At 34.5% G+C, this 13,308-nt stretch overlaps 3 protein-coding genes and 1 non-coding gene across 4 annotated transcripts; 2 read left to right on the top strand and 2 right to left on the bottom strand.

The window, feature by feature from the left end:
* Positions 1-2,176: 2,176 nt before the first annotated feature.
* Positions 2,177-2,778, top strand: LOC106418537. The gene has a single exon (XM_013859259.3). It carries the CDS (start codon positions 2,360-2,362, stop codon positions 2,651-2,653), a length of 294 nt encoding a protein of 97 aa, XP_013714713.1. The 5' UTR covers positions 2,177-2,359; the 3' UTR covers positions 2,654-2,778.
* A 1,414-nt stretch (positions 2,779-4,192) lies between these two features.
* On the bottom strand, positions 4,193-5,886 carry LOC106418536. The gene is made up of 3 exons (XM_048744902.1): positions 5,668-5,886; positions 4,947-5,635; positions 4,193-4,815 (listed from the first exon to the last, which is right to left on the bottom strand). The coding sequence occupies exons 2-3, from the start codon at positions 5,431-5,433 to the stop codon at positions 4,433-4,435; spliced, it is 870 nt and encodes a 289-aa protein (XP_048600859.1). The 5' UTR covers positions 5,434-5,635; positions 5,668-5,886; the 3' UTR covers positions 4,193-4,432.
* Positions 5,887-10,005: 4,119 nt separating this feature from the next.
* Positions 10,006-11,146, top strand: LOC106417128. The gene is made up of 3 exons (XM_048744023.1): positions 10,006-10,567; positions 10,706-10,989; positions 11,060-11,146. Exons 1-3 carry the CDS (start codon positions 10,006-10,008, stop codon positions 11,144-11,146), a joined length of 933 nt encoding a protein of 310 aa, XP_048599980.1.
* Positions 11,147-12,118: 972 nt separating this feature from the next.
* Positions 12,119-12,237, bottom strand: LOC125581090. Its single transcript, XR_007318801.1, has one exon. It is a non-coding gene; the product is annotated as a 5S ribosomal RNA (ribosomal RNA).
* Positions 12,238-13,308: the final 1,071 nt, after the last annotated feature.

Genomic DNA, 13,308 nt, shown 5'->3' with positions numbered 1-13,308 from the left:
ATAATTTGAGCACAATATGTATTTCCATGGTCTCGATTTTTTATTTCAGATTTCATAATAAATGAAATTCAACTACATTTTTTTTTTAATTAAACTACAGCTTCTTTTTCAAAAATTACGAAGACGAGAACTGAAGCTATAAAAAACGTGATCGGTAACTTTGGACTATGGCAAACAAACTAAAAATATAAGGCATTAAAAAATCTTCCTAAAGCATCCGCGACAATTCAACTTTCTAGATCTCCAACAGCATCATACTAATACTTTTTTTTTATCAACATCGTACTAATACTAGCACGTAAAAAATGACCCAAACAAACAAAAACACCAAAACAGCCAACACAAAAAATATTAAAGGATTGATTCATCTTGATTTTCAAATTATTAATGGTTACACTACATTTAGTTATTTTGGTTAAATACGATTTGGTTCATTCTAATTTTTTCGAAATAAATTATATGATATAATCTGGTATGAAACTCAAGTAAACTTCAATTTAAAATTTGATATTTTATTAACTTATAAAACTATTAATCTGTAAAAATATTGTCAATTAGCAAGAGCAAAATTTCCAACAAATAATTTTGTTATAAGACAAAGTTCAACAAACGCTAAAATAATTTACAAAAGATAACTAAAATAATTTATGAAACATAACTAAAAAAAAGATAACTAAAAAAATCTTTTAAATAAATAAAATTTCATTATAAATTTAAAATCGAATATAAAGTGAAACAAACATATATTATAAAACTTCATTTGTTGTTAAATAAAATGTACAAATTATTATTTATGACATTATTGAAACGATTTATATAGTACTTTAAAATATATTTTTTCTAATTTTAGTACATTACATTATATTTTAAATTTATTTATCTTGGAAATGGATTAATTAATATCGTGTGAAATTAATTAGTGTAAATATAAAATTTGAAACTCTTAGAGAAATGTATCAGTTGTTTTTATTTTAGATTTTCTTTAAATATATCAAAGTGAAATAAAAATCAAAAGAACAAATATAAATCATTACATTTTCCTTAAACTTTTTTATTTAATAGTTTTATGTACACTAAAAATCCTTTAGTGATTCTTTCAACTCAAACCAACAAATTTTAATAAAATTTACAATATAATTTTAAATTATAAAACATATTTATTATTTTAAAATGTTTTATAAAATTAAAATATTAAATACTTTTATTGTAAACTCACTCACCCGCCCGTATGGCGGGCCAACCCCTAGTATAACATATAAGAAAAAATCTAATTGTTTTTATTATATGCTTAAGGTGATTGTTTAATTTCTTTTAATAGTATAAAATTAAACAAAAAAGAGAGAGGTTAGAAATTTTTTTATCAAATATGTATTATTCATAATCATTAATTGTCATATATATATTAATCATATTAGGTAATTATGTATCTTTTATTTAAGGAAAGAAAAAATATTATTTTGTACACTATTAATTAATTTGATAGTTAGTTTAATAAAAAACATAGTATATGTTTATATAGACCAACTTATTTTTCTAACAATTATAATAATCATTTTCGTGATGACACGTGGCTACGAAAACATATTGTAATGCTCCAGGATTAATAAATAGGGGAAAGCTAAGAAGCTCCAGACCAAAATCCATAATCTCCACGGGTCAAGAATTAAAGCAAGTTTAAATGATTTCTCGAACTTGGTACTTCTGCCCTTATGATCACAAGGTTTTACTGGAAGAGGTAGCAGCTCGGATCAGATTCATATGTTTCTTGTTTCAAAAGGATACAACTCTTTAACGTACCTTAAAACAAAATGTACAGTACACACCACTTTACCACAAAATGGTACCATGGAAGAAAACAAAAGATAGAGAGGTCCAAAGATCCAGGTTGTGCAGGCCATTTTGCACCCAATATGATAAAAAAATGACAATACCAATTATTGAAATTAGATGGCCCTCTTGTAAGATTTTAGAAAGTTTATGGACCTCACAAAATTTTCTAACAATTATGGTCTAAAGTAGATTGGACCCAAAAAAACAACTTGGAAAGCTTTTGGCCTTTGTGTTATTTAATTAAATAATTAGAATTTGGGTGGAAAGCATGTCTCTTTTCATGACAAAAGTATTGAATATTCTAATTTATTGTTCTTCAGAAGTTCACCGTTGACCTGTTGGTGAGATTGAATTGGTCAAACTTAGACAACTTGAGCAACCAGAATTTGAAAGTAGACCAACCTCTCCATCACACAAAGATTGAAAACGAAGTCAATTCACATTTAAATATAAAGACAGAAGAGAATTCATTCACTCTCTCACACAATTCATAAAACAGAGCTTTTTCTGCAAAAATCATTAATAAGTGATGCAGGTTATGAGAAGGATCCCATCAGGAGAAGGCGCAGAGATGCGTGAAATATCAGAGACGACACGGGTGAGACGTAGGAGTCACGGTTCGGCTCTGAGAGTTCGACAGGCTTGCACGTGTTCGGGACGGCCTGGCTCGTCCAAGTGCGTGAGGCATGGGTTTATGGTGCCGAGTGACGGAAGCAGAGAGGTGTTGCGAAGAGCTTTGACGCCTCCGATCCGGCGGATGAATCTCCGGTGGTTGAATTTCCGACCAACACCTAGCAGACTCTGTAGAATGTCTTCAGTTTGATTTTAAAATTTGGATACTCTCATAACTGAGAACTTTTCTTTTTGGTTTGAATGTAAATAAAAAGTTGAAATTTTTGTTGTTCTAGTAATGTTGGAAATCCACTAAGATTGAGATCCATTTACAGATATCTTGAAACAAACCGACCAATAACATTGTTATAACTCTCTGACTGCCCAAGGCTCACAAAAAATTTTGGACGTATGACCGTAAAATTAAATAAAATTTATGATATAGTTAGTCAAATCAATTTTTATAAACCTATCAATATACACTACTATATATAACAAATCGGAATGTTATACTTGTACTCTATTATGTGGAAGAAAGGGTGTAGAACTTTTGATACCAGCTTGATTCACTGTATTGAGTTTGGCTCTATCATATGCACCGTTGGTTACCTGAGACAACGCGAGATGCAACAGCTTTGGGGTGTCACATGTTCCCAAGACTCAAGAGTACATAGTACAGCCTCTTAGGTTTAAGATTGTATAGTTAGCAAAAGTTGAAGTTAAAGTAAACTACCTAACCAGTTTTGCAGAATTCCCTGCTGTTACTGGAGCTGAATAACCATCGATATCAACCTAAATCAGATAATATAAGTAAAAGCATTGTCTCGTAAAAGAACAGCTAGAGAGATTGTTGCGTAAAACACAAGTAACTGACCCTTATTTAAAATCCCATTTAGCTTTGATACCTAGATTGTAGCCACTCTTTCTTTGATCTACCTCAGCTTCAGCTTGAAACGTTGAACCATCACTTTTCTCAATGGTGATTTCCACAGTTCCTCTTCCAGCTAACCTACTGTTCCCACACATAAGAGCTGCTTTATTTAATTCAACAGTGAGAAATAAAACAGGACTCACCTAGGGTAGTTCAAATATTGCCGAGGAGGCAAAAATGGCAATCCAGATGAACTGAGTCCGTAACTTCAATGATCAATCAAGTGCTAATCAGAATCTAAAATAGACCATAAGGCTTTCTTTTGATGGATTCTCAAAAGATACGATATATCTTCCAATGAGCCTAAGAAATGACATATAAACGGCCTTATGTTCTCCTATGATATGTTATCTATTCACTCGTTGATTAAACAACTCGCGACGTTATGAGGATTCGCTTATGAATGTGTAAAAGCCTTGGCCCAAACGTACAATTAAATTAATAATGTGGGGGAACATCTATCACATCGATGTAATATGAAAAAGACATGTCATTTAATGGCCAACGAATTTTACAAGACGACAATCTTGAAATTCACTCAACCTTCAAACATGGTCTATTTTTTTTAATCCTACACTAATTAAGTCAACATGGTCGATTCAGCACCATAATAAAGGTCTGATTATATTAATACTATTGTTTGTATAAATATATAGGGACCCAAATATATACAAAGATCAAAACGCAGCAATTAACAAGCTAATCTGGTTCCGCTTCGCCTCCCCCAGTTTTAATCTGGTGGCGCCGGAGAGGAAGGAGTCGAGGAAGAAGCAAGTCTTGAAATTCACTCAACCTTCAAACATGGTCGATTCAGCACCATAATAAAGATCTGATTATATTAATAGTATTGTTTGTATAAATAAATACAAAGATCAAAACGCGGCCATTAACAAGCTAATCTGGTTCCGCTTCGCCTCCCCAGTATTTAAATTTCTAAGTTTTAATATTCGTAACTAAAATAATACAGTATAATCACAATCATCGTTTCCAACCTCCCGACTTGTACTACGTGCCGTTTGATAATATAACCAACCGACACTGCCGTTTTAAAAATCCACGTCAGCATCTCCAATCGAGCCGGACTTCACGTGGTCCGGCGACGAGTTCGCTAGGTTTACGGAACGACACGATGTGGCTTGCAGCCATAAACGCCGTGACTCGCTCAGAGACTCGGATATCCTCCATCTTTAACTCCTGGAGTCTCCGCACGTACTCAGGCACGTGTAAGAGATCCCACACCACGCACAAGCCTCCAGGCTTAACTACTCTCACTATCTCCCCTAACACCCTCATCCTCTCCGCCGCAGCCTCCACCGACTTCTGACCGTGCTCTTTCCCCACAGTGTGCACAAACACCGACGAGACCACCACGTCGAAGTAGTTATCCCCAAACGGTAACGTCCTCACGTCTCCTTCCCGACAAGTCACGTACTCTTGCACACCTGAGTGATTACAAAACAGAAGCAAACTTCAAAACATGAACAGGTTGTGTAACGACAATTATTATTATTATCATTTTATTTATTTTTTCATTTATTTGAAAGAAACTAGAGAGTTGACTTTGGAAGTGTACCTTCGAGTTTGGCGGTGCGGAGAGTTGAGAGAGTGGTGCGTTTGGACCGGTCTAACCCGACGACCCGACCGGAGCTACCGGTTTTCTTGAGCTGAGTAGCGACGGCATTGAGGAGAATGCCGCGTCCGCAGCCGAGATCGAGAGCCGTTTTGACGCACGACCAGTCGCCGACGGAGCTGACCATGCGCTGAGCCATCTTGTACTGGAGCGGAACGTCGGAGTAGAGGAAATTAGCGGCGGCGAAGAGGAGGCACACGGCGGAAAGAGCGGTGACTGCGCCGGTGAACCCTGCGGCTAGTCTGGCGGCGCCGGAGAGGAAGAAGGAGTCGAGGAAGAAGCAAATCTGGTCGAAGTAGATGAGGAAGAGGACGGAGAGGAGGGAGAAGACGAAGGCATGGAAGAGAAGGAAGACGAGCGTCTGCCATTGTTCAATACCGTATATAGCGTAGATCTGAGCCCAGTCTCTGTTCCCGGCGGTTTTACCCATTTTGATATATTTCTAGGTTCCGATCAAACGATCTATAAGGTCGTCGTGAGTCGTGACACAAACTCCCAATAAGGAAACTGTAGCTGACAGAAAAGGAAAGAACAAGTACTAGAGGCTTCAGACACGACGGGAGTTGAAAACAAGCTGTTTTCTTGGGGAAACAAATAGATCTCAGGAGTTTGAAACTGACTTTCAAATACAACTGAAGTGGTGAATGAGATGATTCAAATACAACTGAAGTGGTGAATGAGATGAGAATAGATCAAGGACGATGATGATGAGAGCATCGTCAGAAGAACATGGTGAGAGAGTGAACTTATGAAGAAGAAGAAGAAGATGAAAAATGGCAACGACTAATAAAAGAGAATTATGGAAAGGGATTTTTTTCCCATATTCACGCGCTTTCTTTTCACTCTATGCTTGTCGGTTTCTGCTTTTTCAACCCACTGTTTTCTCATTTTTTTTTTTTTAAATAAAAAATTAATTTAGAGTTTTGCTAACAAAAAGTCATAAATTCTATTAATAAATTTTTATTTAAAAACCAGTTTTTAACTTTTTCAGTTAAAAGTTAAAAGACGGATTTTTATATTCCGATAAAAAATTCAGCCTAAAAACCTTCCAAATATCATGCTCAACTCGTTTCTTGTTTAATTTCATTATTTTTATACAGGCACCTTTTGCGTTTGTTAGCCTCTTGTAGATGTAGTTTATGAATGTGCCAATGGTCAAGTATTAAAATATCTCATGCGAGTAGGTTCATTATTTATACACTCCTATATAGCAACATTATTTAGAGATATACATATTACTATATCTCATACACTCCTTTTTTTTTTTTTTTTTTTTTTGAACAACATTATTTATACACTCCTATATAGCAACAAAAGTTTAAATAAAAATATATATTTTGTACATCTTCACACTAAATTTTAGATCGATATATAGTAAACGTTATTTAGAGATATACATGTTACTAGTTTTTAGGGATGAATATTGAAGGGTGATCTGGAATTACGCAACACAGTGCATGCTGATAATCCTAGAATATCTACTAGGATTTCAATCTCACGCCGTCTCTGATTGGTAGCTCTACTGGCTTAATAAAAACTTTTTAATATCTATTCAATTGAATAAGAGTGAGATATTTCAATATAGTAATATCTAAATTTATAAAAGACAACATTATCTTGAAGATGTATCATGCATTAGGTCTCGGACGGATCGGGTATCCGGATAATTTTAAGGTATCCGGATCCGGATCCTTATCCGGCGGATCCATAATTTTACTATCCTTATCCGGATCCGGGGTTCTCGGATATCCGGATGTCGGATATCTTTCTAAAAATTGTAATATCCGGCGGATATCCGGATCCGCATTTGGATCCTTAAAATAAATAAAAAATAATATCAATATATATAAAATATTAACAATAATTTAAAAATAAAAAAATATATAATATTTTTAATTATTTCTATGTATAATATTACAAAATTTACATAAAATTTATATATACTATTATAAAAATGAAAGTATATTAAATAAAATTAATTTTTATATATAGATATTACTATTTTTGAAATAGTTATTAATAAAACTTACGGATCCGGATATCCGGACTAAAAAATTAAAATATCCGGATCCGGATCCGGCTTTGACGGATCCAACATTTTACTATCCGGATCCGGATTCGGCCCCTCCGGATATCCTGATTTCGGATCGGATCCGGATCGAATCTCGGATCGAATCCGGATCTCGGATAAAAGTTCCAGGCCTATCATGCATACATACTTTAAAGTTTGTCTCTTTTTGAATTCTCATGTAACCCTAGAACGCGCTTCTTCTTTACACATGGTTTCTAACTTTCTATGTACTTTGTTTTTAAAAAATTAACTTATTTTTTACACATGGTCTCCATGTACTTTGTTTTAAGAAATTTAAATGTTCTGTCACGTACGGTGTTCGAAGATAGGATCTAAATGTAGTACATAAAATTCACCAAATGAAACTTCAAACACACACGTACACAACCAGTCTTCTTTGACTTAATTTATGATATTTTATTTCTCTGTACTTAAGTTAAGATGACTTAATTGATGATATTTCCTTTTATTCCATAATTAGCAAAAAAAATATAATTTGGTTTACATAAATTACTGGCAGTTGTATATAAGTGGTAAAATGACAGAATTACATCATTTTACTTGATAGGTAACAACCTTGAAATTTTGGGAATTGTAGACGACTTAATAAATAATTCAAAATTTTGGGGATCAAATTTTTTTATAAAATAAAATTGGAGAGTCTATGTCCATATATATTTTTTTTTAATTCCAGAGGCTTGAAACGAATGTTTTATCATGCTTGATCAGAAACCGACCCTAGTTATAGAATTACAACTATAAATGAGAAGAAAATAGCACGATTTAAATTTTAACCCAAATAGTTAGACCATGTACAACGGCGGATTTCACCCGGTCCATAAGACAAATCCTTAAGCATAATTGTAATTAAATACTATTATTAGCGATAAATCGACGAAGGATTGGTCCGTCGCAGCGGACTTAAGGATTCAATCCTTAGCAACGTGTCACGTGGTGAGTGGGACGATTTTGTCTTTGGTTTGTGTAGGGTCAAAAAAAAAATCAATCTCGAGCCAAACCGAAAAAAAAAATTTCTTCTCGAGAGAAAGGCGATTTCGAGACGATTTTGCTCGATCTCTCTTCCTCGGCTCGTGTAAGGTAAATCGAAGCTTTAACTCGTAGATTTATCGATTAGAGATCACTCTCCATCTTGTTTGTTCTGTATTAAGGGTTTGGTTCTCGGATTTCGACCGATTTGAGAAAATTTTCAAATTAGGGTTTCAAAAATATTTGGGGATAAATCAATTTCGGGATTCTTTGGGGGTTTAGATAGGGTTTCGAAACGTTTTTGGTTTGTATCGGTCTCGGATCTCCTCTCTGTGTCTTATACGGATTGAAACCGTATCGGGTTTCAATGGATTGTCGTTTCTTAACTGTTTTTGATATTGTATTTGTTCCTTGTCGTTGGTTTGCGGCTCTGAGGGAGCAGAGAAGTGGGCAAAACGATGATGATGTGATGAAAACCGCCTTGGACATTTTCTTCAACACGGTCGGCTACAAGTTCACCATGGATCACTGCTGGAGGGAGCTGAGATACGACCAGAAATGGTGCTCCCACTATCCTGCTAAGGAGGCTGGAAAGGAGAAGCGCAAACAAGCTGTGGAGGTGGATACAGAAGAAGCCCAAGGTGTCGAACCAGAAGTTAGACCTCCTGGGGTTAAAGCGGCGAAAGCTAGTACCAAGAAGAAGAAGAGTGGCAGGGAGGAGGAGTTGTCGAGGCTACAAGGGGTTTTAGAAATTAAGGAAAAACTGTCTAAACAAAAGCTTCTTGATCGTTTACTAGCTAAGAAAGAAACTCTCTCAGATATGGAAAACAGCCTCATGCTCAAACTAATGTCCGAAATGATATGATCTATTTTCAATCTTGGTTTTGAGGTAGAACTGTTTGTGTACTTGATCGTTTGTGTAGATATATCATATTACTGATTGTTTTTAATGGTTATGACAGGTTACTAACTCTTGTCACTCTGTTTTGACAGGTTACTCGCATGTGGGAAGGAGTCACGGGTGCATTTGGTCTTTATCTGATGGAGTAGGATTCACGGGTGATGGAGTAGGAATCACGGGTGTAGCTGTAGAAGTCACGGGTGTTGGAGTAGGAAGCACGGGTGTAGTTGTATGAGTCACGGGTCACTCTCTTTAGCATATGTATTATAAGTAGTAGTTGTAGTCTTTGCGGTGTAGTAGAAACTTGTTTCCTCTTGAGAGTCAAGTTCATGTTTTCAGAGAGTTTGTAATCTACTCTCATTGTTTTCCTCGGATCATATGTAAGTTCAAGTTCAAGTCTAGCTTCTCTTTGTATCAAAACTTATGTTATATATTAGACTTTGTTAATAATCTTGTTTAGACTTTGTTAATAATCTTGTAAGTTTGAGCTTGTAGTATTATTAGTAATATGACAAGTTTTAAGATGAATACTACAAGTCTTTTTTTGAAATTGTGTTATATATTAGACTTTGTTAATAATCTTGTGTTCATAATCTTGCCTTTGTTAATTTATGTTTTAACATGAATACTACAAGTCTTTTTTCGAAATTGTGTTAACATATCAAACGCAGGCAAAATAATTTCAAGACCAGTGCCAACCATACAAGTCGATCACAAACGGTTAGTAAAATCACAAACCAAAATGGATTTTTAAAAATTTGAAGTTTCTACCCAAAAATGTCTTTAAAAGAATCAAATGAAAGTTCAAAATTTAATTTTTTTATTATTAGTAATATGACAAGTTTTATAAAAAAAGTTCAAAATTAAAGTTCTATAATATTCCTAATATGACAAATTTTTTTTAAAAAAGTTCAAAATTAAAGTTTTATAATATTCCAAATATGATAAATTTTATTAAAAAAAGTTCAAAATTAAAGTTTTATAATAATCCTAATATTTCTAAATTAATTATTTAGATATTTAACATATTAGGACTTCTTAAAATGTCATCATCTTCATCCGATGGTCTAGACGAAAGAATAGACGAACTTGTTGATGAAATCGTTGAAGATTACTACAACGACATAGTGGAGGACCAACCCGATGATGAGGCGAACCGTGCTTATATTGAACGAGACCGTGAAGGAGGAGATGATCAGTTATGGAATGACTACTTCAGTGAAGACCCGACATACTCGGCACAAATATTTAGAAGACGTTTCCGTATGAAAAAGAATTTATTCCTGCGTATTGTCAGAGCCCTCAAGCAGAACTTTATATTCTTTCAGCAGAGAAAAGATGCAACCGGGAGGTGGGGTCTATCATCACTTCAAAAGTGTACGGCGGCTATTCGTCTGCTTGCTTATGGTACAGCGGCTGACTCGGTTGACGAATATCTCCGACTTGCTGACACCACAGCACACTCTTGTTTACATCATTTCACTGACGCAGTTATACAATTATTTGGCAATGAGTATCTACGACGACCCACAAAGGAGGATCTTCAACGACTACTCTATATTGGAGAGCAACGCGGTTTTCCAGGGATGGTCGGGAGCATTGACTGTATGCATTGGGAGTGGAAAAACTGCCCAACCGCTTGGAAAGGACAATACACACGTGGATCCGGAAAACCGACGATTGTTTTAGAGGCTGTAGCTTCACAAGATCTTTGGATATGACACGCTTTCTTCGGTCTTCCAGGTACCTTAAACGATATTAATGTCCTCGATCGGTCTCCTGTTTTTTACGATATTTTAGAAGGTCGAGCTCCGAGGGTAAGGTACATGGTCAACGGACACATGTATAAGTTGGCATACTATCTCACAGACGGTATATATCCAAAATGGTCAACATTTATCCAATCTATCACACTCCCTCAATGTCCCAAACAAGCGTTATTTGCTAAATGGCAAGAAGCAGCCCGAAAAGATGTCGAGCGGGCATTTGGAGTATTGCAAGCTCGGTTTGCGATTGTGAAAAACCCGGTTCGTACATTGGACATAGAGAAGATAGGGAAGATTATGAGAGCATGTATCATACTACACAATATGATAGTTGAAGATGAACGAGATGGTTATACAAACCGGGTTAATATTTCAGATTTTCAAGAAGGAGAATCTTCCAGAACTTCGGAGGTCCTAAACGAAATTCCTACATTGTTCAATGATACATTTCCCGACCGCAATGATCTTCGTGATAGGCAAACTCATGATCGATTGAAGAATGATTTGATCGAAAATATTTGGAATAAATTTGGTAATCAAGATTAATAATTAATTCTCTTTGGAATATTATTAAATCATTGTATCTTTTTTTTTAATAATGCAATTAATAAAATTTCAATTTTAATTTTTTTTTTTTAAAAATATTATTTTATTCATAAGGACTCATTCTTCGGGATCACCATTGGACGAGTATTTTAGATCCGAATCCTTAACTATTGAAAAAAAAAAATAAAAAAAATGAGCTTAAAATATGATTAAGGACTCATGTGGGAGTATCACCATTGTATTTGGTCTTATAGGCTAGTCATAATGTATGGTTTAGAAATTTAATTTATAGTACTAAAATAGACCAAACCAAATGATACGTAGTATCTGAAGAAGTTTTCAGTCAAATGTTTATATTTATTTTTGTGAAGTAGTACGATAACTTTGTAAAAATAAAAGGATAATACGAGGATGTTATGTAGGCTGTTTTTTTTTCTGAACACACACTGTGTAGCTGTTCACGATCTTACAAATGAGAGAGCGTCCAGTGCGTAAGATTTGTAGAGGATCAAGGGTAAGTTCAATCACTAAATTATAACCGTACATTTGTCGCTCTCACGCTTATCAGGTCGATCTGAATGATTTATCAATATTGTTGATTCTCCGTTAATCGTGGCATTGTTTACGTGAAAAGTCTCCTCTGTAATTACGATCAGACAGCAACTATATTCCTTTTCCGTTTTCTAATATTCCAAACAAAAAAATTTATCGTAATTGCCGAATTGTAGTTTTGCTGACAAAAAAAAATGGTAATCGCCGAAATTACGGATAAATCCAGCTTTAGACCGGGTCATCGATCAAACCAACCGTAGTTTTTTTTTTTTTTTGAAACACTTTTTTTTAAGGGGTGCAACCCGAGGACTTCCCGGGAGGTCACCCATCCTAGTACTACTCTCACCTAAGCACGCTTAACTGCGGAGTTCTGATGGGATCCGGTGCATTAGTGCTGGTATGATCGCACCCAACCAACCGTAGTGTTTCAAAACCAAGTTTTCCAGAGCCAAGTCGGAACCAAACGGCCAAACTAAAAAATGTCCCATGGCCATCTCAAAATTTATAACGTTTTTATTTTATCTTGATGTAATCATATTAACGACGCACTCAATATATTAATAGGATACAAATTAAAGATATAATCATCATCATTAGGCAGAATGATTTAAACGCAGAGCCTTGCCTCCCTTGTGGAAAATGAAGCACTCGCTTAGGGCAGCATTTTCTAAAATAAATAATGGGCATTTTGCGATAGTCATTGTTTTTACATTTGTATTAATTATAATATTTTAGTCCTAGAAGAAGAAATCTATATGCAGTATATGGATTTATGTTAGAAATTCTATAGTAATTTGGATAAGCTGAATATGGACTACGTAAAAATAGTAAGAAAATATTAATTGCTATAGTTTTATGGAGATTTTCATAGTTTAAATAGTAGAATAACCAAAAAAAAATAACATAGAATATTTTAATGATATAAAATTTGAAAAAAAAATATCAGGCGATTAGTTATTTCCATAAAAACTGTTTAGGAAAATTAAAATTAAAGTTTAGTCACTAATTTTGCATAAAAGAATTGAACAAAATTATGTTTAAAATGAATAATTAGTTTGATGGTGTTTTTCATTGTGTTTTCTCTATGATAATAGTATTTACAATTATAGTTTTTATAAAATCTAAGGCACTTTATTTTCTAATTGCTTATGTTAGCTAAGAAGGCTCGCACGGCTCTGTTTAAACGTATAATATATTGTCTCCGCTGATTATTCGCACTTGCGAAAAATATAACGCAAACGACTTTAAGAATTGGGGTCCAGAGATTTGACGAATACAAAGCAGACGTAAACATGAGTATGGGAAACAGAAGGGAAAAGCATTTCGTTACCCCCACCGGCTTTATTAAATGCTTTTTTTTGAAATATTAAAACACGAAAGTCTAAAGTTCACATTCCTACGTACTTGCTATACCACCATTCCAAAGAAGCACTTGCTACACTATTTTCCTTTCGCAAACATACAAAAAAATGTTGCTAAAAA

Source organism: Brassica napus, chromosome C1 (genome assembly GCF_020379485.1).
Source record: "Brassica napus cultivar Da-Ae chromosome C1, Da-Ae, whole genome shotgun sequence".
In the NCBI taxonomy this organism is placed as follows: domain Eukaryota; kingdom Viridiplantae; phylum Streptophyta; class Magnoliopsida; order Brassicales; family Brassicaceae; genus Brassica; species Brassica napus.
This window is presented reverse-complemented; position numbering and strand designations above follow the sequence as displayed.

Bases quoted from the DNA above. Each gene is read 5' to 3' on its own strand.
- LOC106417128 (XM_048744023.1), top strand. From the start codon at position 10,006: ATGTCATCATCTTCATCCGATGGTCTAGACGAAAGAATAGACGAACTT. The intron at 10,568-10,705 runs GTATGCATTGGG...TCGGTCTTCCAG, and splicing joins GATGGTCGGGAGCATTGACT to GTACCTTAAACGATATTAAT. The intron at 10,990-11,059 runs GTTCGTACATTG...ACAATATGATAG, and splicing joins TTGCGATTGTGAAAAACCCG to TTGAAGATGAACGAGATGGT.
- LOC106418537 (XM_013859259.3), top strand. From the start codon at position 2,360: ATGCAGGTTATGAGAAGGATCCCATCAGGAGAAGGCGCAGAGATGCGT.
- LOC106418536 (XM_048744902.1), bottom strand. From the start codon at position 5,433: ATGGGTAAAACCGCCGGGAACAGAGACTGGGCTCAGATCTACGCTATA. The intron at 4,816-4,946 runs GTACACTTCCAA...GTAATCACTCAG, and splicing joins CCGCACCGCCAAACTCGAAG to GTGTGCAAGAGTACGTGACT.